The sequence below is a fragment of the Oculina patagonica genome, chromosome 4 (genome assembly GCF_052425735.1).
Source record: "Oculina patagonica isolate OP01 chromosome 4, crgOcupat, whole genome shotgun sequence".
In the NCBI taxonomy this organism is placed as follows: Eukaryota; Metazoa; Cnidaria; class Anthozoa; order Scleractinia; family Oculinidae; genus Oculina; species Oculina patagonica.
In genome coordinates, this window is record NC_135761.1 from 55,696,836 (window position 1) to 55,724,770 (window position 27,935).

General features: G+C 39.3%; 1 protein-coding gene and 1 long non-coding RNA gene across 10 annotated transcripts in view; one reads left to right on the top strand and one right to left on the bottom strand.

The window, feature by feature from the left end:
* Window positions 1-549: 549 nt before the first annotated feature.
* The window catches only part of LOC144650739 (agrin-like), a 43,879-nt gene continuing 16,493 nt past the window's right edge, over window positions 550-27,935 (bottom strand). Inside the window, exons 4-16 of one of the 9 annotated variants that reach the window (XM_078510480.1) lie at window positions 7,810-7,983; window positions 7,010-7,183; window positions 6,838-6,889; window positions 6,226-6,338; window positions 5,957-6,130; window positions 5,688-5,861; window positions 5,419-5,592; window positions 5,146-5,319; window positions 4,869-5,033; window positions 4,592-4,756; window positions 2,965-3,177; window positions 1,724-1,868; window positions 550-848 (exon numbers count right to left, since the gene is read on the bottom strand). In XM_078510480.1, coding sequence (XP_078366606.1) covers window positions 695-848; window positions 1,724-1,868; window positions 2,965-3,177; window positions 4,592-4,756; window positions 4,869-5,033; window positions 5,146-5,319; window positions 5,419-5,592; window positions 5,688-5,861; window positions 5,957-6,130; window positions 6,226-6,338; window positions 6,838-6,889; window positions 7,010-7,183; window positions 7,810-7,983 — 2,051 coding nt within the window. In that variant the 3' untranslated portion in view covers window positions 550-694. Of the gene's footprint in view, window positions 849-1,723; window positions 1,869-2,964; window positions 3,178-4,591; window positions 4,757-4,868; window positions 5,034-5,145; window positions 5,320-5,418; window positions 5,593-5,687; window positions 5,862-5,956; window positions 6,131-6,225; window positions 6,400-6,837; window positions 6,890-7,009; window positions 7,184-7,809; window positions 7,984-8,538; window positions 8,712-27,935 lie in introns of all 9 variants that reach the window. The other 8 variants (XM_078510488.1, XM_078510484.1, XM_078510479.1 and 5 more) reach the window with 8 other exon arrangements.
* On the top strand, window positions 23,430-27,769 carry LOC144650786 (uncharacterized). The gene is made up of 4 exons (XR_013570197.1): window positions 23,430-23,732; window positions 24,175-24,244; window positions 24,551-24,627; window positions 25,478-27,769. It is a non-coding gene; the product is annotated as an uncharacterized LOC144650786 (long non-coding RNA).

The following is a 27,935-nucleotide window of genomic DNA, read 5'->3' on the forward strand; positions in this document are numbered from 1 at the left end:
ATGTTAAGGAGATGAACGCGTTTTCGAACAAGTTTGTACAATGGTCTACGAAAGAACGTGTTATAAACATCGTGCAACACTTCATTGTTTTCCAGATTATATAGACTCATTGGTTGGACCGCATTGTCGTCATTGTTTGTTTAATAAAGCTTTTCACTGAAACATGTTGCTTGGCTTATTTTTTGTGAGGTACTATTTTGCTAGTCAGCAAATAAAGAAGCCACATGCGTCTTACACTTTAATGAAGGCCATTGAAGGTGTAACTAGAGGGCACCATTAAAAAAACATGTAATAAGTGATGAACTAACACCTTCCAGAAGGATAGCAGCAGAACAATGTCCAGTGTCCTGTGCACAACTGGTGAATTGGAATAGAATATTTGACCGCTCTCGTTTTGTGGGTCTGAAAATTGTATACCTGGGAACATCAACCTATTTAAAGGAATAATGAATATTGATCTCAAAATAGGCAAGGAATAATGAATACTTGTGAAAAATGGCTGGGGAATAATGAATATTTAAAGTGAAAATATTCCGCTTCAACCCCCGATTGTTTTGTTCAGAGTTATTTGGCTTATTAAGAGTTTTTTTGTTTTGTTCAGAGTTATTTGGCTTAGTCAGAGTTTCTTTGACTCGTTCAGAGTTATTTGGCTTAGTCAGAGTTTTTTTGACTTGTTCAGAGTTATTTGGCTTAGTCAGAGTTTCTTTTTGACTTGTTCAGAGTTATTTGGCTTAGTCAGAGTTTTTTTGACTTGTTCAGAGACTCCAACACGATACTTCTTGTGAAGTCCTTTGAAGGAGTTGTTGTTCTGGCGGCTCGATACATTTCTCCGGACTCCTCCAGTTTGGCTGAAAAAAAAAATGGTATAACGTGATTATATAAAAAAAAAAACGGAAAAAAAATAAGTGAAAGATTTTTTTTTTTCATAAGCAGACAATGACATTGTCATTATGTGTCCAAGCGAGTTTTAATGTGCCCATCCAGTAAGGTCAAGAAAATGGTCAGAAGAAAAGTGGCACACAGGGCAGTACAGAAATTTGGAATTCCTTCAATTTAGAAACTAAACTTTCGCGTCAATTGACCCAATTATAACTCGTGTTTAGATTTGAGCCTGTAGGGTCAATTCTGTTTGCTTCTACTTACACAAGCTCATTGTTGACTTTTTTCATTAATTACTACCTTCCAAATGTTCTGTTAAGTAATTTCCGTTTTTAGGTGCCTTTTTATTTTGTGAGCTCTCCTTTATGCACGCATCTAGAAACATTAAGCCTGCCGCACACTAGAGCAACTAGCTGAGCTAACCGCCTCGCGTGCCCGTTTGCTCAGCAGATTTCTCTCGTGTGCGGACATTTTTCGTGAGAATTTTGCCTCGCGAGGCCTTGAGGAAAATATCTATCGTGTTTGATATTTTTTGCCTCGCGAGGCAAGATCCTCAACGTGTGCGGGCGACATGAGAAACTTGCTCGGCCAGATATATCAACTGATTAAAAAACACACGCAGAATGCTCACGTGATTCAACACGGCGGCTTCCGAATCAAACTTGCTAAAAGCACTTTCCTCACTGTCTGCGGTGAAATGTGCAGTGAATAAATGGCTGAGCTAACGGGCACGTGAGGCTAATAGCTCAGCTAGTTGCTCTAGTGTGCGGCAGGCTTAATTAGACTTCTAGCGACACAAATACAACAATAACGTAATTTGTTTTCCTTGAAGCTATATTCTTACCTCTTGGGTTGTTGGAACATGCACATGGCCAGAGCGATTGCTATGCCCAGAACTCCCATAACGATAATGCAGATGTAAAATGTTTTCAAAGAACTGGCGGACTTTCCTTTGTTATGGTGCTTAACACCAGGTTTACGAAGAGGGTCTGTAAGTTAAAAGAGAACATAAGGTCACACCCGCTGAGAAATGGCGGGTTAAATGTTCATGCGCGTCCTTATAACGCACGTGCTTCGTGTCGCAATGCCACGACACATCATGCATCGAGCACGTGCGCTGAAAAATCACGGGAGACTATCTCGCTGTAAAATAAAAAGCTTGTCGGGGTATTTTCGGTTGGGTAGTCCAAATTTTAAATCTGGAATTCGGATTTCTTCTAACACGACTGATCCAAAACGGATTTTGACGCACCTAAATCCTTATCCGAGTTGGATTTTAAATAATTTAAATTATAAAAATTTAACCCTGATTGAATGGATTTGCTATTTTGCGCTTTTGTTTTGTCGCACGAATGTTTGTAGGTCCTTCTGTCTGAGCCACAAACTTCACCTTCTTTTTTGAGATAAGTCAGGACAAATACACTTCTCTTCACTATTCTGAATGACACATTTTGTATATGGTGGACAGGTTTTACCACCGCGCACTGTGAGGAAAAATATATGGTAATTCTCTTCACTATCTGAATGAACGCATTTTGTATATGGTGGACAGGTTTTACCACCGCGCACTGTGAGGAAAAATATATGGTAATTCTCTTCACTATCTGAATGAACGCATTTTGTATATGGTGGACAGGTTTTACCACCGCGCACTGTGAGGAAAAATATATGGTAATTCTCTTCACTATCTGAATGAACGCATTTTGTATATGGTGGACAGGTTTTACCACCGCGCACTGTGAGGAAAAATATGTGGTGAAGCTGTAAGTGCTTGGCTCTTGCGTCGGAAAAGAAGAAAATTTTCAGGAAAAACGAAAACTTTTGAAATTCGATTGGAGCTAGGGGAAGTGTTACTTGACCGACCAATCAATTTACGATACGAGATATGGATACGATTTGGATAAAGGAAGGAAAAAAGGCACAACCACCGTCGCACCATTTTTAGAGGAGATGTTATTTCTTAATCCTCTCATGTGCACGTTTTGTGCTTTCTTAGTCAACCACGTTCCTCCCCTTCACCCGTCCCATGTAACCACAAAAAGGTGCCGCAGCGAAGGGAGACGAAATGCAATCATAGAAACCTACCTCCACAACGACCATTCCTGACCATCTTTAATGGGATATTGCTTTTACATGCAACCATCTGAAGCTTACAAAAGTCGTTGTATGTCTTCCCATCTGAGCCGCACACCTTTTCGCCATCATGCGTGCAGTTTGGACACACGCAAAGCTCACTAGACTGGCACTCGGAATATGGTGGACATAGCCCACAAAGTCCTGTATGAAAGAGTACACCTTCTGCAACGACAAAAGAAATGGTCTTAAATTTCTGTAATCTTGAATATGTCAGGTTATCGTGCTGCGGAATAAACGAACAAACAAACGAACGAGGGAGCGTTCGAAGATCTAGGATGGAAGGAAGGAAGATTCCTCTCTATATTTTGAGTAGAGTTTAGAACGTTTAATGTTTTATTATGTATAGGACTAATGTCATTTCTCTGTTATTTCTTATTTTTGAAGTATTATTAAGGATGAAATGACCTTTTATAGAATTTCTTAATAACTTTGTATTGTATCGTATCGCATTTTTTATTTCTTTAAAATGTGCTTTGGGTTTGTAAGAGTCAACCTAAAACAGGGCAACCAATATTGTCATGTTTTTACGATAGGTTACAAAAGACCTCAAACCACAGGCCTCAGGATTATTAAACATTAAAATGATGTTAAGAAAGCAAAGAGGTAAACATTTTTATTGGGCCGGGTTGTCCAAAGAACGATTCAGCTTATCCGGGATTTGCGTGAATTTTGATTTCAGTTTCTTTAACATATCACTGTTTATGCTTTTAATTCTCCAGTTTTGACGTTGACTGATCTCAAACTCCACAAAAAATCAGAAATAAAAACATTGTCATTAAAGATGTGAATATTGTTCATCGTGGTGTAAGATAGGTAATGAACGTTTATTCGTTTGTCTCACGATAGAATCGCTTTGAGATGTTGATCGCGACGTTTCGAATGCAATACTGCTAGTCTTCATCAGGCGATGAGGTCGATTGTTTACGTGTCGCTATTTATGCACGTTGGTTCGCTGTGATTGGTGCATTTCGATCCTCATTATTATTCCGACTAACAGATGGTGTTCCCTCGTAGGTCCGCTTTGTAGTTGAACGGCTGTTATGCTTTCTGATCGTAGGTATCCATGCTTCAGGAATTTCAATTCCGCTATCTCTATTGATGTTATTAGTATGAAGTCTTACTTGGATAGCCTCTTTGACCCTGCGTGTGTATCGGTGAGGGTCACGATCGATAAACTTGACTTGATTCCATAAAGGAATATGCCCCGTTTCGTTTGCGTGCTCCGAAACTGCGGAGTTTTCATTGTTTTACAATTGGAAATTCACTGCGATAATCATTTATCACTCTCATATACATCCGCAGTTCATATATGAATCATTTCATATACATTACATCAGAAATTAAACACTCGTTCAACTTTTAATCCTGTATTAATGTTAATTGGAATTTAAACAAACCCGGCCTTGGGGCCAAAATACACAAGAAGTTATGACTGCTTGACTACTTCCTCTAGCGATCTCATTTCATCGAGTATGGCTTCACGCAAATATGTTGAAAAATTTCTCATATTCTAAAGGAATTGCACTATATTACGTTTTCACTTTTAACATTTTCACAGTACAAACAATGGACATACCTAAACATATGCCGTCTCTCACAACCTTTATTTCTTTGTTCCCTTCGCAAGCTGTCTTTTTCAGCAAACACTTGTTGTCATAAGTTACGTTGTCTGAGCCGCAAACATAATCCAGTATTTTGGGACATTCTTGATCGCAGGAAGACTTCGGTTCATTGGTGGTAGCTTGTGACACAGAGGAAGTAGAGTGACATTGTTAATCACCAAAAAATTCAATGTACCCATCAATCACTCACCTGTCTGTTAAGTGGGAAATTTCTAGAGAAAAAGACATTACCTTGACATTTTCCATTTTTTACAATCGTTATTTCTTTGTTCTTCTCGCAAGCTGCTTTTTCCAGCAGACATTTGTTGTCATAAGTCACGTTATCTGAGCCGCAAACATGTTTCAGATCTTTGGAACATCCTTGAACACATGAGGGCTTCGGTTCATTGATGGTATCTTGTGACAAGGAGAAAAAAGTGGCATTGTTAAAAACCAAAGAAAAATTCAATGTACCCATAAATAAATCGCCAGTCTGTTAAATAAGATATTTCTAGATAATAGACACTACCTTGACATTTTCCATTGCTCACAATCGTTGTTTCTTTGTTCTTCTCGCAAGCTGTTTTTTCCAGCAAACACTTGTTGTCATAAGTCACGTTGTCTGAGCCACAAACTTGTTCAATCTCTTTTGGACATCCTTGAATGCAGGAAGGCTTCGGTTTATGAGTGGTAGGTTTGAGCACTGAAGAAGAAAAATGAATGGCATTGTTAAACACCCAGCAATTGAAGCTACAAGACACTTACCCCAATAAATGGAATCTTTGTAAGATGAGAGACCTACCTACACATCTTCCTTTCTTAACAATCGTTATTTCTTTGTTCTTCTCGCAAGCTACCTTTTCCAGAAAACATTTGTTGTCGTAAGTCACGTTGTCTGAGCCACAAACTTGATCAATTTTCTTGGGACATCCTTGAGCGCAGGAAGACTTCGGTTTATGAGTGGTAGGTTGTGGTTCTGACGAAGGAAAATGGCATTGTTAAACACCCAGCAATTGTAGCTAAAAGTCACTTGCCTAAATAAATGGAATCTCTGTAAGATAAGAGACCTACCTTGACATCTTCCTTTCTTAACAATCGTTATTTCTTTGTTCTTCTCGCAAGCTGCCTTTTCCAGAAAACATTTGTTGTCATAAGTCACGTTGTCTGAGCCACAAACTTGTTCGATTTCAAAGAAACATCCTTGAGCGCAGGAAGACTTCGGTTTATGAGTGGTAGGTTGTGGCACTAACGAAGGAAAATGGCATTGTTAAACACCCAGCAATTGAAGCTACAAGACACTTACCCAAATAAATGGAATCTTTGTAAGATGAGAGACCTACCTTCACATCTTCCTTGCTTAACAATCGTTATTTCTTTGTTGTTCTCGCAAGCTGCCTTTTCCAGCGAACACTTGTTGTCATAAGTCACGTTATCGGAGCCACAAACTTGATCAATTTTCTTGGGACATCCTTGAGCGCAGGGAGACTTCGGTTTATAGGTGGTAGGTTGTGGTTCTGACGAAGGAAAATGGCATTGTTAAACACCCAGCAATTGTAGCTAAAAGTCACTTACCTAAATAAATGGAATCTCTGTAAGATAAGAGACCTACCTTGACATCTTCCTTTCTTAACAATCGTTATTTCTTTGTTCTTCTCGCAAGCTGCCTTTTCCAGAAAACATTTGTTGTCATAAGTCACGTTGTCTGAGCCACAAACTTGTTCGATTTCAAAGAAACATCCTTGAGCGCAGGAAGACTTCGGTTTATGAGTGGTAGGTTGTGGCACTAACGAAGGAAAATGGCATTGTTAAACACCCAGCAATTGAAGCTACAAGACACTTACCCAAATAAATGGAATCTTTGTAAGATGAGAGACCTACCTTCACATCTTCCTTGCTTAACAATCGTTATTTCTTTGTTGTTCTCGCAAGCTGCCTTTTCCAGCGAACACTTGTTGTCATAATTAACAATTATCCTGCGAAATCGCGCGGAATATCGCCTGATACTTAGCCGACGAGGCCGTAGGCCGAGTTGGCTAAAATCAGACGATATTCCGCAAGATTGAGCAGGATAATTGTTTTATTATTCGACAAATTGTCATCGAAACACATTTTGCAGAAAGAAAAACGGTAATTATGCAGCGCTTAACATTTTGACCATATATGGGCAGCGCGCGCATGTGTTGAATAATAAGTCACGTTATCGGAGCCACAAACTTGATCAATTTCAAAGGAACATCCTTGAGCGCAGGAAGACTTCGGTCCATTGATGGTATCTTGTGACAAAAACGAAGGAAGAAAAAGAATAAAAATGACAAAGTAAATCACCCAACAGTTTTACCCATATATCACGTATCCATTTAGTACGTGGAATCATTCTATAACAAGAGACCTACCTTGACATCTTCCTTTCTTTACAACATTTATTTCTTTGTTCTTCTCACAAGCTGTTTTTTTCAGCAGGCATCTGTTGTCATAAGTCACATTATCTGATCCACAAACTTGTTTGATTTTTTTGGGACATCCTTGATTGCAGGAAGACTTCGGTTTATGAGTGGTAGGTTGTGGCACTAACGAAGGATTATGGCATTGTTAAACACTCAACAATTGTAGTTATAAATCAATGACCTATATAAATGGCAAGAGGCAAGAGGCAAGTAGTTAAAAAATTAACGCATCGTTCACCTTTCGAAGCATTTAACTGGGCGAAACAAGCTTGAAGAAGGCAGTGAATTATTCGAGAAATTATCCGAAATCTGTATGAAAGTTTGACCGATGTTGTACAGTTGGACGACGCCACGGGAAACAAAAGAATTGCGGTTGAACGCTTTGGTTAATGCTTCAGATTTAAACAACTTTCCAAATCGGAATAAAGGTTAGTTTTTTCATTGACTTTCAATTGACCATTTTTCTGTTTATTTAATCGGGTTAAGAGTGCTCGTATACGGGCGGCATTGCTCACACTGCATGAAGTGTGCAGAAGTCTTGTGTTATTATATAAAACAAATAGATTCCATTTTGCCGTGGGTCTGTTCAGTTATAGATCACAGAAGACGTCCAAATGTGGTATCTTGTGACAAAAACGAAGAAAGGAAAAGGAATAAAAATGACAAAGTAAATCACCCAACAGTTTAACCCATTTATCACGTATCCATTAATTTTAGTACGTGGAATCACTCTATAACAAGAGACCTACCTTGACATCTTCCTTTCTTTACAACCTTTATTTCTTTGTTCTTCTCGCAAGCTGTTTTTTTCAGCAGGCATCTGTTGTCATAAGTCACATTATCTGATCCACAAACTTGTTTGATTTTTTTGGGACATCCTTGATTGCAGGAAGACTTCGGTTTATGAGTGGTAGGTTGTGGCACTAACGAAGGATTATGGCATTGTTAAACACTCAACAAAAGATTAAAAATGACAAAGTAAATCACCCAACAGTTTTACCCATTTATTACCGCCGCCTGGTTAGCGCCTGGTTGCATGCACCGCCGCCTGGTTAGCTCAGTTGGTAGAGCGCCGGACTGCTGTGCGGGAGCTCGTGGGTTCGCACCCCAGACCGGACCAACGCTCAGGGTCTTAAAATAACTGAGGAGAATGTGCTGCCTTTGTAATTTCATCTGCAAATGGTTAGACATTCTAGTCTTCTCGGAAAAGGACGATAAACCGTAGGTCCCGTCTCCTGTATCTTCAGTCTTATAACAGGGGACGTTAAAGAACCCACACACTATTCGCAAAGAGTAGGGCACGAAGCTCCCGGTGTTGTGGTCTGGCCTTTACAATTGTGTAGTAAAATTACAGTATGTGTAAAGCGCATTTGAACATATACATATGGAAAATGCGCTATATAAATATATTATCATTATCATTATCATTATCACGTATCCATTTAGTACGTGGAATCATTCTATAACAAGAGACCTACCTTGACATCTTCCTTTCTTCGCAAACTTTATTTCTTTGTTCTTCTCACAAGCTGTTTTTTTCAGGTGGCATTTGTTGTCATAAGTCACATTATCTGATCCACAAACTTGTTTGATTTTTTGGGACATCCTTGATTGCAGGAAGACTTCGGTTTATGAGTGGTAGGTTGTGGCACTAACGAAGGATTATGGCATTGTTAAACACCCAACAATTCTAGTTATAAATCACTGACCTATATAAATGGCAAGAGGCAAGAGGCAAGTAGTAAAAAGTTAACGCGACTTTTTGAGAAGTCATGTTTACATTCATTTAATTACAGCAAGGCGCCCAAATGTGTGACCACTTTTAATTTATTCACATTCTTTCGTGCAGATTTAATCCAATAAAAAGTCGTGGATAGCTTGCAGTTGAGAGTTTCCCTAATGGCCGCGGGTCGCGGGTCGCGGGTTTCAAGTCGCGTGTCGCGGGTTTTAAATAAGTCGCGGGTTTTGAAAAAGTCGCGGGTTTTGAAAAAAGTCGCGTGTTTTTAAAAAGTTGCGAGTTTTCGATAGAAACCATTTATTTCTCAGTAAAATTCATTCAAACAAATTTAAACTCGTTTTCTTGGGAACTACGTTACAAAGTAGCCAATTACTTTGCGGGTTAAACAATCAAATTACGAACTTCGGAACAAACTCCCCAACTTTGGTCCGGCTAAACTTCCCTAGTTTGCAAGTTGAGGAGGAACAAGACATGTTGCTCGAAAGTCATGTTCATGTCGGAAATTCAGGTGAAGAAAACATGGCAGCAGCGGTAATGTTCCAGCGATTCCAGTGGCTAGAGTTACAAAATATTTGGTTGAAGTTGAAGAGCCTGACGTCGTTTCGCATGAGCGATCTGCCGATAAATATATTTTACTAGTATTCTGTGGCAAAAACTCTTTCAAATATTTTTAACTGGCGCAGATTTTAAAAACCCTTCTGTAGTTATGTTGACAGAAATGGTTTTGCTTCGCTAAACCATCGGAAGAAAACACGTACCATAAAAATTGAGTTGAGCCGTAAACGTGTCGCGACTTTTAATTCAAATTTGTCTGACTCTTTCGCATTTGTATAAAATTATAAATTTTACGTGAAGATCGGTAAAGCCGTCCAGTTTCATTCGGTTTACAAACGCAGAAGACTTGACATTGAAGTTAAAGCCTCACAAAAATTTTAAAGATGTATTTGCTGTATATAAAAAGTTAAATTTGACCAAATTTCAGCCGACGTAAAATTTATTTATCAACCGTACGCGTTCAACCATGAATACTTTGGTTCAACTTCATGATCGCTCGCGCGCAACGTTGTTTTCAAACTTAAGGTCGCGGGGGACACCTTAGGCTCATCATTATGCATTTATTTAAAGCGTATGCACGAAGTACAACGACTGACATCGACAACTTTACGTGACATTCATGACTGGATAAAAATATGGGTACGTGCGCGTGATTTGTAAAAAATCCCTGTTTCTTTAATATTTTAAACAATTTAAAACAACGCTTAGCGATATACGTTCATACAGATTGTAGGAAGTCTTTGAACTTATTTTCATTCAAATTTGAATATTATTGCAACTCAGAGTAATCACAAAATATTCGGCATAAACAATGGTGTCCTTTTTAAAAACGCATTGTTCTCACCATAAAAGCGTGGAATATAACTACCATAATTATATCTCTCCTTGACAAAATGATCGTATTTAGGTCGGGACACCTTCGGAAATCTCAAAGTTTGGACTTTTCCGACAATTTTGTGGCAGAGAATACAGCACGGATACAGAACGTCATGACTTGTCACTGCAGATAGGTAAACTATGAGTACTGTAGTGTGTCACAACAGAAGCGGAATTTTAAAAGAGCGCTTTCAGAAAGAGGTAGAAGACATTAAATTCAAATTTGCGCACTTAAACCGCCATAACTTGCTGGCAAACTTTAAATTAAAAAATCCGCTTCTGTTATGACACTCTAGAGGTATTGACTGATTAGTTTTTGACAAGATCACAGTGTGCTGTCTCCTACTCGTTCCGCAAACTCTGCCACAAAATCATGTTTTTCTCAATTTAGCACTAACGAGGCTATAACATCGCCGTTAAATGCAATCTACCGAATAAAAGATTACATTCATAATCGTTCATCATTTCTTTATGTCCCTGTAAAATTTGAGCTAAATCGCACCCATAACAGCCGAGAAATAAGCGTTTTAAAAGATGCAGGTCAAGCAAAATTTCGCTTCATGAATTTATTCATGCGTAGGTATCCCCCGCGACCTTAAGTGGTGTTAAACCGTAAGAGGTAAAGAATAAGTGAAAGTTTCCGGCAATTCTGGTTTTCTTGTGCAAATTGGTATGTGGTCTCTGATGTATGGCCCATTTTCAAATTTTACCTTTTATGTTGTTGAAAGTGTAATCATATAATCATACCTTTTTACATATTGTAATACTAGGAAATAATCTTCGCATTGAAAAACAATTTTTTTATTTCTTTTCAACGAAATTAGCTTGCAGCTTTTAGTTGTCTCAAGTCTGCTCTCAAGAGAACTCGCATGACGATGGCCTTGCATAAATATTTACTCTTAGAATTTACTTTCGTCAGAACTTTCATCATACTACCAATTCTTATACATCAGCTATAGCTAACTCCAAGAATATTCCACAACCTTAAATATTTCATTCATTTCTTTAACAAGACGTTGCTAAATTTAGAATATTCCGGTGTAGGGAAAGTGCACGTTTTGTCTGAAACGCAGTGAAACTTGATCTGCAATTCAGCGTAGTATTTCGGGTTTACCTACCTTTTTTTCAAATTTATACAATTGTACGTGTATTTATCACGCCGGATACAACGATACGAAATCAAGAGGAAATCTTTCGCCTTCTTCGTCTCAAAGGTCACAGCGTAATCGCCTGAATATCACGCGTAAAATCCACCCCGTATTTCGAAACTGAATACCGTCTCGGTGATGTTGTGTTTTACGGGGGATGTGGCGAAGGCTTGTCGATATCATCTTCCCTTCTCATTTGATTGGTCAATTCGTATGAGGCAAAAAAAGTACGGATACTTGAACTGAATGTGAAAGTCCGTAGAGCGGTGTTCCACTGTACATACAAATTTTATGTCAAGGAAGCATCACTAAAAGCGTGTTACAAAAATCGTGACACGCTCATAACCTTTAGGAATAAACAAAATACAAAAAATAAGAAAACTGGCTCGAAAAATGAATTCTCTAAAAATCGAATTTCAACGTTAAAATTGATATGAACTTCTGATAGAGGTCATTTTCTTATAAATGTGAATTTGATTGAAATTTTGCGAGGTTTAAAGAAGGGGTAGAAGAAAGAAAATTATGCTTAGAAGGCAATTGGTGTTCATCTACTAATTTCTAACTTCACATTCTAATTTTAAAACTACATTTTAAAATCTTCAATACTTTTTTATATTTATCTAAATTTTACAACTGCTTTGAGAAAAACTATTTCCTCCAAAAATCCTCAAAAATTTACAAAACACCGCAAAACATAGATTTATGAGATTAACAGAGAGTTTTTGCATTGCTTGAAATGTGAACGAGATATCGCCAGTAAACCCATGTTATTAAAGTGAGTATGATGATGATGATGACGATGATGATATTTTTTTAGTTTATAATTCATGAACTCTGGATAAATCACTTTCTAGTGTATAGCGCCATTCTTTCAGAGAAAAGTACGGACTGACAAAATTTTAAAGCCTAGAGTGCGCGCGCCTACGCAGACTACACGGAGGACCAACAGTTTGCCTGATCGCAAAGTTTGGGGGGCATATTCTGACTGCAGCTACGCGTTATCAATTAGGGTGTAGAATGGTAAAATCCGAGACTCGCCGAGACGCCGAGACCCTTGGTTAAAATCTGAGACCGAGACGCCGCGATTCGAAAATCCGGGAACGAGACTTTTACAGCACTCTGTAGCTCTCTGTTTGCTGTATACATTGTACTAAAAATTATTTATAGGTAAATCGGAACGGCAATTTTAAAGCATTATAGAACATTATAACGTGATTTTTCTTTGCTTTGCTGTTGTTTTATCACAGTTCATTCAGATAAAACTTTTGCTTGGCTTGCGAGATTCCGAAATTCAAATTGCAAAATTCGAGATTCCGAGACCAACTTTACTTTCTGCGAGCGCGAGTTTCCGAGACACTAGTTTGCGAAACCGAAATCTCGAGACTCCCCTAAAATTTGCCGAGACTCTTTCAGATTTTACATCCCTTCAATTAAAAGTTACAGTGTGCCATACAGATGAATCAATGAAATGCTTTCAAATAAGCTTAGCTCCTGTCTTAGCTAGACTAATGTGCCTGTCTTGAATTCAATCGCGTTTTTTTTGCTCTGCTGTTGCCCTGATGTAACATATCTGTCTATACAGGTTGCGTTTTTTACTCAGTTTAATCATTCTAGTATAGTACCTAAGTTTATTGCATGCGTCAGATACGTGGAAGGCATAGCAAAGGCATTCGGGAACAGGCGTGCCAGTTAACGTTAAAGTTTCTTTATCTCACTTTTTTTCGGTGAGGGTAAAAGGCGGAATGAGTTTGCGGAATGGCATGTGGCATGAGTTGCGGAATGGCATAATTATGCGGAATGTAATTTACGCGGAATGATTCATTTACATAAATTATACTAAAAAGCGCGCCAAATTTTAAAAGAGAAGCCGCCTTGTTAAATACTGCTGGCTCAAACAATCAAGGACTGAGCAGTATGGACGAGGAAACTTCCATAGAACATCGTTGTAAAGATCATTTCACCGTTCAAATCACCGATTTACGCCGAACAGAAGCAGAGAAATTATTTTCGTTATTTGCCGTGACGCTTCCGAGGACTTGAATTATCGACTTGCTGGCGTTGGCTGAGTACAGTGTGAGTAGTTCTGTTAACATGAATGAAAACTCTCGTCTATTTGCCTCAAAATACAGAACGATATTCGTTCTAAAGCTACGTACTTCAAGGCAAGACACTCAACTGTCAAGTTCAACCCATTTGAAGAGAAGTTTTAAAAAGACAACGCATTTAAATAAATGAAAGCAAGTGACGTGTTGTTAGTCGCCCGCGAAATAATGTGTGACCGTGTCACTGCCTTGTTCCAGGAATCGTTTCTTTCTAAATCAAAACTTGCTACGGGTGGGAAAAAGCTAGTGGTTTCATTGAAGACAACTACTTTTGGTATATTTCTAGCTTTTTATTACAGCGATGAAGAGATCGTGACACGGCCTCTCCGCTGGTGTGACACTATTTACACCGCAGTGGATTTAATCGATGTGCGTCTCGTGATCTTTGCGGTAAAATAAAATGTATGTTTAGCGAATGATTTTCTTTTCCTAAGAGAAAGCCAAGTATTCACAACAAGTAGGCAGTGGTAATTACTCGCCGGATTCCTTATCTGCCTTATCGGTAAATCTGCAATGCGAGCTAGATTTGAAAATACGATAGCTTGTTTTACCGTGCAGTGACTACAGTCACTATATGAAAGTTTCGCTCTACTCGATCGGCGGTCGGTTGCCGCTTTTTTGAGTTGATGTTCAAGTTTTCCACTGAGTTTACATAGTCTTCATAATGGGAGGCGAAAAGCTAGTCTCCTTCGCAGCCCGGCACTCGAGCCGAACCGGGAGCGTTGTGTCATTTCAGCCCGAGCGGCTGCGAAGGAGACTAACGAAAAGCAAGGCTAGTAAACTTCAAATGAAACAAATATGCCGTAGTGTTCGTAATCTCTCTGCTTTGTACCCTGTACTTACTGAGGCTGAGATGACATCTGCCAAAACTGGACTTTCTGTCTCCATGTTATGTTTAACTTATACCAATATAAACCGCTACATGAATATTAATACAAAGATGTATCCGAGGCATTTTTCGGTTCGCGATAAAGATCTACGGTCGGATGCTTTTCCGTCGCTGTTTTTTTCTTTTGACTAAAAGCTATAAACCGTCCACAGAATGGGAAATCCTTAGCATTGGGGAAACACTGGCCGCCGAAATATTTTTCGTAGAATCCGTGAAGAACATCATACGACTTACTGTATCTTCAATTGATTGTCATCATTAAGCCCGCAGTATTTAATAAAGCGGCTGCTCTTTAAAAATTGGCGCGCTCTTCAGTAAAATTTATGTCAATGAGTCATTCCGCGTAAATTACATTCCGCATAATTATGCCATTCCGCAAGTCATGCCACATGCCATTCCGCAAACTCATTCCGTCTTTTACCCTCACCGACTTTTTTTAATGTTACGTTAGCTCTTCAATGGTTTGATCTCCGATAATTATATCTTAGCCTTTTGTAAATAAGTTTCTAGAGTAACCGATGGTTCAACTGCCGGCTTCCGGGTCGACAAAATATCGAAGTACCGTATTTACTCGGTTAAACGCCAGGTCTCCAAGGTGGAGTTGTAAATAAGCCTCTCAAGCATTTAAATAATTTATGACAAATAAGCTGTAGGCATAATGGCAAGATACATTTCTGAAAAAAAAAGATACATTTCTGACTACCGGTAGTCTGAAATGTCAGCCGTCCTCTCGTCCCAACCCCCCAACGAGAGGACGGCTGCATTTCAGACTACATTTCTGACCAACTTAATGAATAAAAACCACTGGACTCGAATAAACTATATCGAAGTCAAATAAACACCGGCACCGGGTACACAAGGCCAAGTTTGAAACAAACCCTGGGGTCGTCTGCAAAAGCATTGCAATCGCTCAAAAGTTGTTGTCTTGTGTGACTTTCGTCTGTCACGCGAATCCCTGACGTCATTGTCTACATTTTGCTTCATTTATAGCATACGACTTTGCAAAGAGAAAACATCATGGACCCCAGATGGTTAATTCAAATAATCGACCAAATTTTCAGTGCTCTGCGTTTAATATTCAAGGAGATAATTGCTTTTAAAAACTACCAACTTTCTGGTTGCAAAAGCGCTAATGTGCCTATAGATTCTTTGTAAAATTTTGAGTTTTCAAACTCGCATCACAGCATGAAAGGTATTAAATATTCAAAGCGAAAGTTAATCGTGTCATGTTCTTGTACTGATCGAGCTACAAAAATTTCAATCCTGAACATTTAATGTTCAGGATTGAAATTTTTGTAGCTCGATCAGAAACTGAAGCGCTGCTAATATCGCCTCTTGCACCACAAAGGTCACAGTGTTATCCGTATCGGCTGAATGTGATCTCTCGAGTAAACTAAAATTTACTCCGTATTTTCCTGATTTTCTTAAATACGTCCACCTGATTGCTCAGAAATCACGTGAGATAATTAAACAAAAGAAAGCAAACGGAATAGTCACGTTTTTGGGGGGTTGAATATTAATAATTTGAGGGAGAGGATGAGCTCACCGGCTGTATTCCCAAGGATTAATATGGGATTTCGAACAAGAAACCAGAATTTTACGACCAGAATAATAATAAAAAAAAATCGTAGAAATTTCAGAAATGGGAGATTCAAGAGAGATGAGTATTTCGTTATCTTTGCTATTTTTTCGTAAGAGGAAACGGAAGTTCAAGTATCCATGACGAGTGGTTTTGGCGCCAAACAAAACTTTTCACCTCATTCGATTTCTGACCAATCAAATGGCGAGGAAGGAAAATGATATCGACAAGCCACATCCGCCGTAAAACACCAGACATCACAACATCAGCGCGACGGTGTTTACGTTCCGCATAACATTATTATACAACCTTCAGAAAAAGGGAAACGTTACGTTCGCTCGGAGATACGAAACTCGTGGTAACTAATATTATTGGCTGAGCCAGAGCTGACTATGGTAAGTTTCACATGGTTGGAGGTTGGTTCTATGAACAGCACTTGCTTTGGGTTAGGGGTTAACCAGGGTTAACTAAGTAACACGACCAGCACTAAAACGCATCAAGGAGTAAGATTCAAAATATAATTTCCAAAATCAGTAACTCAAATATCATCGAGGACAACATGATTACATAAACATCCCCTCCTCTCGCTCCTCGACTCACCATTCCAGGGTTAATATTTCCTATGGCTATTATTACTACGCCGGTATAAATTGCACACATACGAGTTAGTGTAGTACGCAAAAATAACTGAATAGGAACTGATTGATTCAGTCAAAAATTTCTTGTCGTGATATTTTTTGTAGTGAAAATTATTCGTTAAATTCGTGTCATCCACTGAATAAATCATTTTCCAGTGGATAGCGCCACTCTTTCGAAAAAAAAAATGGACCAATTAAATTTAAAAGCCTAGAGCGCGAAGGTAATATAATTGCCCGATCGCAAGGTTCCGGGCAATTTTTTTTTACGCCCACTTTAGACACTAAAATGTTTTTTTCGATTTTTTGAAAGAGGAAAAACGAGATTGTTCGATATAATGTGCCCCGGGGTGGAACTCGGGTCGTCTGCCTGAAGAGCGAGTGTGATTCCGCTACGCCACCGGGAGCCGGCTCCCAAGAAAGCGTAAATTTTAACTATATATCATGTTTCCCTTACAAATATCGATAGCTAACCGTAAACAGTCTAACCAAAGTGCATAGTAGGCTAACCGAAGTGAATAGTAGGCTAAAAAAAAGTGCATAGTAGGCTAACCGAAGTGCATAGTAGGCTAACCGGAGTGCATAGCAGGCTAACCGGTACTAGTTACCAGTCGACGACCGGGGGCATATTGTGTCAGGAAATTTCCATTTACACTTTGAGTAGCCTAAAACGGCTGGAAATACATTTCAATTGAACAGCTACGCGTTATGAAGTTTCTCAGTCTACGGTTACAATGTACCAACAGATTAATTTAAATTTGGCTCCTGTCTTAGCTTAATTAGTGACAATGTTTTTTGCACCTTAATTTTCGCGTGTCTTTTTTTTCATTTTTGGTGAATTAAGGCGGTTGGCTTGGGAGGCGCGGTGGACTAATGGTTAGCGCGTTCGACTTCGAGCCGAACAGCCCGGGTTCGAGACCTGTCTTGGGCGCTGCGTTGTGTTCTTGGGCAAGATACTTTACTCTCATACTGCCTCTCTCCACCCAGGTGTATAAGTGGGTACCGGCGAATTTACTGCTGGGGGGTAACCCTGCGATGGACTAGCGCCCCATCCAATTTGCTTCCGTGAAGACGTTTAGGAAGTTCTTCCAACGAGTTTTTTTCCCGTCTCCCTTTCGAAAAAAAAAAGATCGCCTGATCGCAGGTTAAGGCATTCGGAAGTGAGCGTGCCAGTTAACATTAAAGTTCCTTTATCTCACTTTTTTATGTTACCCATTTATGTTTTAGCTCTTTAATGGTTTGATCTTCGATAATTCAGATAGTTTCTAAAGCAGCCGAAGAGCAATGGTTGAACCTACCGGCTCCTAGCCTAGGTCGACACAATAAATAAATAAATAAATAAATAAATAAATAAATAAATAAATAACTTTTATTTAAGTGTCAATGTGCCTAGCACTGAATTATATGCAAAACAAATTTGCAAATCGAACATAAACTAGTTAAAAACCCCAACTGGTAGGAGGCTGACCAGTTGGCTATTTACAAAGCGTGGAGGAAGTACCGTATTTTCTAGATTAAACTTAACCCTATTCAGACCTAGGGTGCGTTTCTTTGGGAAAATCCAAAATTGGATTATTGATCTCAGATCACACGGATACTTTGCTCCCAAAGAAACGAATAATCCGAAAATGGATTTTTTGCCATGACAACCCCGTAAACACATTTCGCACAGAACATAAAATATCAGCACAAATTTATTTTTCGTCGAATGTATCCTAGCTAAAATAATTTTAGCATACAAAATCTTTTACAAAAACCACACGTCGAAGTAGATCTTCTTTAGCGTTAATAACAATGTGGCGAGAATGCATCTGAGAGCGAAGAATGATTGCGAAATGATCAGTGCAAATTTCACTCGTGACAATTTCAAAAGGATACAACTTCCGTAGGCACACAGTAGCTGTTCTAGAAAACCTGTATCCCGTTTAAAATGATACTACATACCTATCTGAAGCTACCGTTTCCTTTTATCGTGAAATATTTTTGTATTTTGATCGAAATAACCGCCTAAAACTTTCCGTATGGCAGTGTTTACAAAGAGCGAACCTGTATTTTCACAGCAAAGACCGCTGGGCCAAGGTACTTTTTTCGAATCCTTTCCCAAAGAAACGCACGGATCATGAATCCTAAAAATCCGGATTCAGATATGATCTGATGTATCCACTCGAAGTGTGGATTCTTCAGATCATTGATCCAAGATTAATCCATTTTCGGATATAGGTAAAGAAACGCAAAATCCGTTTTTGGATCAAGAATCCGGATTCGGATTTTTCCCAAAGAAACGCACCCCTAGTCTCCCTCGCAGCCGTTTTTAGTGTCGTCACGCAACATTCCTCCCCACAAACGGCTGCTCACATTCGAACAACATTCCTTTCCCTTTGTTTCTTATGTGACCAATCACAGCACAGGAGATTGCAATCAACATGTGTTTCCCGCGAACTGGGTTGTTGTAGAGAAGAACATTTGGATGCGTTTAGAAAACGTTGGCATTTTTTTCGACCGAACCAGAAAGCGTTGCAATTCATTTCTAAATATATTTTCAAAACATTGTCAACGCGTTTTGAAACATTCGAATAAAATTGACAATGGATTCGATATTCAACGAAATCACCGAGCATTTAGAATCATTCACGGGACTGTTGTGTCAGCTTTTAAAATTCTCTACGGCGTATTTTTAATTCACTTGCATGATTACAAAGACAATGTTATTTCGGTTTGAATTTGGAGCAGAAACTAATCAAATACACAGAGTAACTCCTGTAATTTTGCGGCGTTGAAATCATGCTGCATGTCTGCGTTTCAAATGACATTCGATCCCATGTATTTCGCACGCAGTCTCTCCTGTATCAAGTCATTGTCAAGTGGTATTGATCAGAAATTGTAAACTGATTTCGAAGCTTTCCCACGGCATGGAGCTGCCGTGGTTTCTTCATTGTCTTTCTCGACTCTTAATAAGCGTTCCGTTCTTGGAATTTCCTGATCCTTAAAGATTCCCATCAATTCAGTTTTAAGCTCTTGAAGATGATCAGAGGCCAATTAAAAGGTTATAAATATAAGGTCTTATAAGCCGTCCAATAGCCGACTTTGCAAACTGACAACTCGCTGGTCGCTGAATAGCAGATCACATTCACGTCCAGACATGAACAAATCAGAATAATCGCCGGAAAATCGAAATGGTTCTCAACGCATTTGCATTTAAGCTCGAAATTTGAAATGTATTGCTAACAACAAAGCCTCTTCGACATTTTGAACTGAGAACTGCAAGATAAAACACGCAACGCGATTGGTTGATTACTTTGGCGGGCACGGTTCCCGAGATATATGAACCGAATGGTGATTGGTTGAAATGCGGAAAGGAATTTTGTTCGAATGTGAGCAGCCGTTTGTGGGGAGGAATTTTTGTTGCGTGACGACACTAAGAACGGCTGCGAGGGAGACTAATTCAGACCGGGCTTTATTTGACTTTCTCTGACCGGGGGGGGGGGGGGGGGCTTCCAGAATATTTATGCAATCACAATGAAACTTACAGGATGTATTGTATGTTCAAACATCTTTCTTTTGGTATACGTCACGTGGGATGGTGACGTCACATCACGTGACAATTACATCATGATGTCCAAACAGCCGCCATCTTTGATCCGCCATCTTGGATTTCAAAATTTTTCCAAAATGCCAGAAAACCACCCAAAATTACTGCAAAGTACTAAAAATCAATAAAAATGTGCTTTAAAACCGTAAAAATGTAAAAATAATTCCATTATAGTTAATTTTTATTAACAGAAACACGCAAAAAAAAAACGTGCCTGTCAAAATGCCGTTGCCATGGAAATGTCAAGTTCCTGACACATTAGCCAGCCTACCACATTATTGCCAGATAAATGTTAGGAAAACTCAGAAAGTTTGGCCGCGTTTGGTTGAATCTTAAAAAAGTTATAAGAGTTCAAAGTCACCGCCATCCTCGGAGACCCAGGGGCAGTTAGTGGGGCAAGGGAAACGCGAAAAAGCGGGTAAAAAATAGTGCGAAACTGCCAGTTACACACATAAATCAGCATATAAAAGTTCTATTGACTGAAAGTGCCCCTGGGGACATCCTCGGAGACCCAGGGGCAGTTTGTGGGGCAAGAGAAACGCGAAAAAGCGGGTAAAAAATAGCGCGAAACTGCCAGTTACATAAATCAGCATCTAAAAGTTCTATTGACTGAAAGTGCCCCTGGGGAAAGATTCTTACCAGACCAGTTCAAAAAGCTCTCTGAATACTGCCTCGTGATTGGGCAGAAAAATCTTTTGTTTTCCCTTTGTATTATTCTGCCCAATCGACGACCAGCTTGACTTCGGTCCTTTTGTACACAAAAGCCAGTGCTAGAATCGCTGCTGCACGCTTTGCACGCGTAGCTAGTCGCGATCGGCCGCTTGACACATCTGCCTGGTTTGTTCGTGAAAAATATACTCTTGTTTGGAAAAGTTTCGCCTCAAACTGTCATCAATCTTTCCGTAAAAGATCTGAAAAACATCCATTTTTATAGCAGTGCAACAAGCTGCATATCGCACACAAACTTTAATAGCTCGCAAGTAGCATTCAAGTGTTACGATTCCTGCGATCGACCACAATCTGAAGAATCCGCCGTTTCTCCGCGGGCATGGCCGTCAAACTTTCGACGTTTTGGACCAGGGGAGGCACTAGCCGAAACGTTTCCTTCCCGAGCAAATTCTCCGCTAAAAAGCAAGACAGATATAGCGAGCGAACTGGCTTTGTGTACATACTTCGTTTGCATGAGAACACAACAAAAGGACCGCAGTCAAGCTGTTCGCCGATTGGGCAGAATAATACAAAGGGAAAACAAAAGATTTTTCTGCCCAATCACGAGGCAGTATTCAGAGAGCTTTTTGAACTGGTCTGGTAAGAATCTTTCCCCAGAGGCACTTTCAGTCAATAGAACTTTTAGATGCTGATTTATGTAACTGGCAGTTTCGCGCTATTTTTTACCCGCTTTTTCGCGTTTCTCTTGCCCCACAAACTGCCCCCGGGTCTCCGAGGATGAGTCACCGCGGGTCTCCAAAGGTATTAATATTTAAAGCGAAAGTTAATCGTGTCACGCTCTTGTAATGTTCAGAATTGATATTTTTGTAGCTCGATCAGAAACTGAAGCGCTTATGCTGATAAGGCAAATATCGCCTCTTTCTTTCTTAAGGTCACAATGTAATCGGCTGAATGTGATATATCACAAGTAAAATTTACTCCGTATTTTCGTAAATACGTCCGTCTGATGGGCCGTTCAGGAATCACATGAGATAATTATAAATAAAAGAAATGCAGAACAGAAGTAAGCAAGTGCGAGAGTTCTGGCCCCCCAAATTTTTTTTTTTACCTCATTTAAATTTCTGGCCAATCAAATGCTAGGAAGGAAAATAAGCTGACAAAAGCTGACAACTATAGGGCACAAAACTGCCATAACATCGACGGTATTTCGTTAATCAGCCACGAACCTTTAGAAAAAGGAAACGTTCGCTTGAAGAAACGAAACTCGTGTAACAAATTTTAGCAGGGCCGGAGTTGATGGTAGGTTTCACAGCTTAACTGAGTAGCATGGTTGGAGGTTGCTTCTATGTACAGCACTTGCTTTGGATTAAATATATGCAAAATGTCAGAAGAAGAACCGAGTAAGGTCGAGTAACACAAGTGCGTCATAAGTAAGATTCAAAATATCATTTCGAAAATCAGTTGGCCAAAACTCGAATATCACCGCTACTAATAAAAACGCTAACTGTCTAAACATAGTTAATTGCATAGAGTGAGCTAGACATTCAGTGCGTTTCGACCTGATGTACCTAATTTTCTCGATTAAAATATTCGCCGGCAAGAATGGGATATTGAAGAGAAGAGCTCTTCACGTTTGATCAGAACGCTAGAGCTGTTTCGACTGTAGGTACTTTGCTGAGGTGAATCACAATTTTTTGCCTGTAGCCTCGGTTTCATTATTTTTAAACTCAGTTTGCGTTTTTTGCATTTTACAATTCTTATTCTACAGTTTATACTCTTGTCCGTATTTTATACTCAGTCCGCAGTCCGTAGCCTGCGTCAGTTAATACTGTGTTTTATACCCAGACACTAGTCCGCAATCCCGGTTAATACTGACCGATTTGCCATTCGAATCTCTCTTTTCGAAATATCCCTTATTCATATCATCCCGGTCACTGAAGTCGCATGTGACGTCAGAATACTGACAACAATGCAAATTTATAAGAGGAAACCCTTTTTTTCTTCGCCTCAAAGGTCACAGTCAAGAGCCCGTTGCCTGGGTTAGTTTGTTTTCTCTCAAAACGGTAGTTCGAATATTTCTCTCATCTTCTTTCATATAAGCAGTGGCAAACGAAATGCTATCAAGCGTAACATGGCGAACTTTTTAAAGAGTTGTAGCCACGTCAATCGGACTGTTAAGGCCACCTTTTTTGGGTATCCGCTAATACCCTTTATCGGGAAAATTTTTCAGATAAAGACTTTTGCAAATGCCCTTCGCTTCACGTTTTGGAATTTTATTTATATTTCGACACCCCCTAAATATATCATTTCACAACAGAGAATTGCACTTATTTTCTTTCAATCTCTCATCGCGAAAGGATAGTTCTGGGATTTGTAATTTTTAGATACGACATTGCAGATGCTTCAGTCTGAATTGTTTTATTGCAAATTTTACAGATCCGAGTCAAAAATACGATGCTGAAAATTTTGTAGGCCCGGGCCTACCAGATAGGTTAGCTTCGTCGCTACGAACGTAGTCTATATAGGGGCGTAAACGAGCTTAACAGTCTGCTACCGTGTCAAGGTACAAAGGGGTATCATAATGTACATGATGTGAAGAAGTGCAAGGGTGGAATAAGGGTAATCCGACGACCCGGGTTCGAATCCTCTTGCTGTCATCCTTTTGTAACTTTAAAAAAAGTTAAGTGTGATTTTTTACCTCATGTATGCCAAAAAATATATTAGGAAGTCTCGCTTGGTCTTGCTTGGTGAAGCAATGGTATGCAGTGCTTTTCGTTCTTCTTAATAAAAGGACAATGTTTCTTTTTTGTATTAGGAATCTTGGAAATCAGAGCAAGGAAACCCTGTGAGACTTTGCACTGAAGAAAACGATGAGCCCCGCCTTGTTGTTTAGTAAGTTGATGTTGATTCTTCATTTACATTTCAAATAACACGTTTCGTGGAATATGTTTTACTTTCTGTTTCAACCACGTCAGAAGTTGAAGCTGAGCCGCCGAAACAAGGCAGAACATTTTGCAGTTCATTTCAATCCCTTTAATCCGGCTCTGTGTTTATAAGTTACACTTATCCGATTCCGATATACCACCCAGTGCTTCACACTACTGAAGCAAGGTGTACCCCGGGGTGTACTCAGTTACTGTTGTTAAACACAAGTTATGAGTCCAACAAAATTTTTCCATGTCTTCACTATTCTTGGATGTACGAGCTAACAAAAGTAAACGATTCCTTTAACGTGCAGTTTTCCTTCATAAATATTAATCGATATTAAAAAGCGATCTGCAACAAGCTAAAATAATTTAGAAAACTAAAAAAATTGAAATCTTCTTGTTTGCAGTGGAGTGCAAAGTTCGTACGTGTGGCCGTCAAGAAGAGGTACAAGCCAAACTGGACAAGCTCATAATCAAGTAAGCCTTCTAGGAATCAGGCTAGCCCTTCAGAAGAGCGGGAAAGGATACAAAATTAACATATAAAAATTTTATTTAGACAAGAGGTCGAGGACATGTAAAAGTTAAATAAAGATTTGAAGCGAAGGAACCGAACGAGGACGGAATATTCACAGTAAAACCAGTACTGAGCAAAACATGTGCAGACTCTCTTTATAAATAGGATGATCTATTGTGGCAAGCCTTTGTACAGGACCTTTTGCATGTGCAAGGGAGTCTTGTTGTCTAATTAACTAAATGAAGGTCAATGTTTCTTTTTCATATTAGGAATCTTGGAAAACAGAGCAAGGAAACCCCGTAAGACTTTGCACTGACGAAGATGATGTGCCCCGCCTGGTTGTTTAGTAAGTTGATGATACCTCTGATCATTCTTCATTTGCATTTTATGCTGGTGAAAGAAAATTAAATTGCACGTTTATTAGAGGTCGTATAAGAAGTTGAAGCTGAGGCCATCCCAATAAAATGTTTTGTTTCCCATCGCTCCGTCTCTTGTGATGGTGGGTCGGTCGGTCGGGCAAAAAAACAGAATGAACACATGAAGGGTTCTGGGTTCCAGAGAAGGCCGGGCTGCTTAGTAAGAAAGCCTGATTACAAAGTCAACTCGAAAACGTGGTCTTTTCGTTCGTTTTTCCTTAACAGTCTTTAAATAACGTATTATCGATGTTTATTAAAGACAAAGACATCACATCATACCAATTGTTGTTAATAAAACAAGATCGTGTGCTTGTAAATTGAAGTACTTGCTTCTTTGACTAGTGAATCTGGATTGTTTTTTTTACTTTTCGAAAAAAATGGGTCGGTCGGGCGATGGAAAACGAAACATTTTATTGGGATGGCCAGAGCCGCCGAAAGAATTAAGACAAAACATTTTGCAATTCGTTTCAATCCCTTTTACTCAGTCTTCACGTAGTTACTACTACTACATGTACTCAGTACTTCAGACTACTGAATTAAGGTTTACTGTTACTGTTTACTGGGACTTACATAAAGTTCCATTTCTTTAATATTTTTGGATGTGTGAGGAAACAAAACTAAACAATTCTATCAAAAGGGCAGTTTTCCTTTGAAAAAAAATATAATGTTAATGAATAGCAATAGAAACTGGTTGGATAATAGAGTTATATTATCAGAAGAAGGCTAAACTAATAGGGTTTAGGTGACGGTTTTAAAAAACTTAAATCTTCTTGTTTGCAGTGGGGAGCAAAGTTCGTACTTGTGGCCGTCAAGAACAGATACAAGCCAAACTGGACAAGCTAATAACCAAGTAAGCCTTCTAGGAATCAGGCTGGCCCTTAGTAAAAATACAAAATTAAGATATAATAATCATATCATTTAGAAATGAGGTCTAAAAGTTTAAGTATTCGCAGTAAAACCAACGATTCCACCCTGTCCCTGAGTGGGGAAATTGAGCGGGGTGAGCCGTCATAATTATACCTTATCCCACTTCAGACCAGATCCTTATTAGGAAATGCTTCGGTTTGCATGTTACAACACAGGGCACAGAGGAGTCAAGTTTGTCCGCAATTCAAAATCTCTACCGTGCAAAACGACCTTCAAAGCGATCGTGTAAGCGTACGTGATACAAACGCCGTCATGCGATACTTGTTTGCAGATCGCCTGGTGATATCGTATTCTGACAATGGTCGCCTGGGGCGAAAAAATCGTCGCCCGAAGGGCGACGATTTGTTTTCGGAAAGCGAAGCTTTCCGACGAGGCACGAAGTGCCGAGAAGAATCAAAGATCTCTTCGAGATATCGACTTTTTTTGCATGAAGTTAGTATGAGTAGAAGGTTTATCCTGGGCATTGTTGTTCGAACATATCATGGAAGAATTCAATCGTCTTTCAGTTCAAGCATTTTTTTATTTTCGCGGAGTAAATGCTGTACTTGTCAGTCGCGACGGCTGGGTGCTTTGCGACTCATATACTTTGGCTTGGTTAAAAAAGGTAAACTTTGACGTTTGCCTTTAACATGTTTAATCGAAATAGTTGTTTCCTTTCGAGTTAGAAAGATTTCTACTCGGCTTAATGCAGAAAAATAACGCCTGATCGCAGGTTAGGTTACGCACGACAGAGTTACCTTTTGTCTCGTCACGCAATCTTAACCCCACATTGAGAGTTAAATTTTCGTTTGGATATTACCAAAAGCCGCTTCTCCTCGTTATTCTTTACCTTACGGCTACACATCCCATTTCTAACGACTACATTTCCAGCAAAACAGTTGCTGTTTATTTTTCTAATAGCGATGCATTAACTTCTGAACGGAAGAAACGTTTAACGTTTACTGCTTCCACCGGAAGTAATTTCACAACAGGCTACAAAACCGACACTTAAAAGAAGACCACCAGCTGCAAGTCTACAATGTACAAGACCAGTTTTCTGTTTTAAAGAAATGCCGCACGAAGTTGGACTGTTTAATTTACGAAATGCTCTTTATTAGAAACATAAAGCCGAAACTTAACACGCAATCAGATTCTGTGCGTGCTAAACTGTTTATTTAAAATCTTAATATGCTAATACAGTTGAACCCCTATTAAGCGGCCACCCTCGGGGAAATGGCAACTGGCCGCTTAATAGAGGTTGGCCGCTTAATAGGGGTTTGTCAGAAATTAGCATAAGGTCTTTTTAAAAGGTAACATTATTTCAATACAAAATAAGGTGAAAAGGAATAACGGAATCACAGGAAGACGACAATAAACCTGTGTTTGAATGATTTTATCGGCCGTCACGGTCTGAGATTGTTGGAAATTAATTTAAATATCGTATATAACATTCTTATTGGCCGCTAAATAGAGGTAAAAACAATAGAAGAACGCTCATTGGGGCGGCAGAAAGGTGGCCGCGGCCGCTTAATAGGGGTGGCCGCTTTAAAGGGGTTATATTTACAGTATTTTACTGACAATATTTTCGGGTCTTTAGTAACTGGCCGCTTAATAGGGGTTGGCCGCTTAATAGGGGTTCGACTGTATATTATCACACCCTAGATCACTATATAAGCCTGAACTCCGTATTATAATAAAACTTGATAATGATGACATGGCGTCATCGAAACGTCGTTCTATTTTCCTATCGCTTATTTTTCTTCTCAAATGTTTCACAAAACATTTTGTTATTCGAAAGCTACAAAAACACTTATATATATATCACATAACACATTTAATGATGTTGCAATTAGCGAAGCGCACTAATGACGTCACAGAATTTGACCCCCGGTGTGAGTCAAAATTCGGACACCGCTCTGTAAGAGCAATGTATGGTTGGCGGGCACTTTGGAGGCATATTTAGCGATTGTTTCACAAAACCATGGCCAGATTGGCTCGGACTTCGGAAAGCCTTACCTGTGCAACGTAGAAAGCTCAAACCGTGGTTTGAAACAAAAGGTTTGTCAAACAGAGCAATTATTCAATAAATGTGTAAGATGTTTTACTCTCAGTTATTGAATGGATTATAAAGGCCCGATTTGCTGCCGGGATTTGCTGAAAGAAAACATTTATTTTTATGAGAAATGCAAAGCGTTTACACTGTTCTTAGTGGCACATTTTGCAACACAACAGAGCTAACCTCAGATTTATGCCACCACAAAATTACACAAAGAAACGCTCGTCCGATCGGTCCCCTTGCCTGACCCGAATATTTAAAGAGGTCAATTTCGTT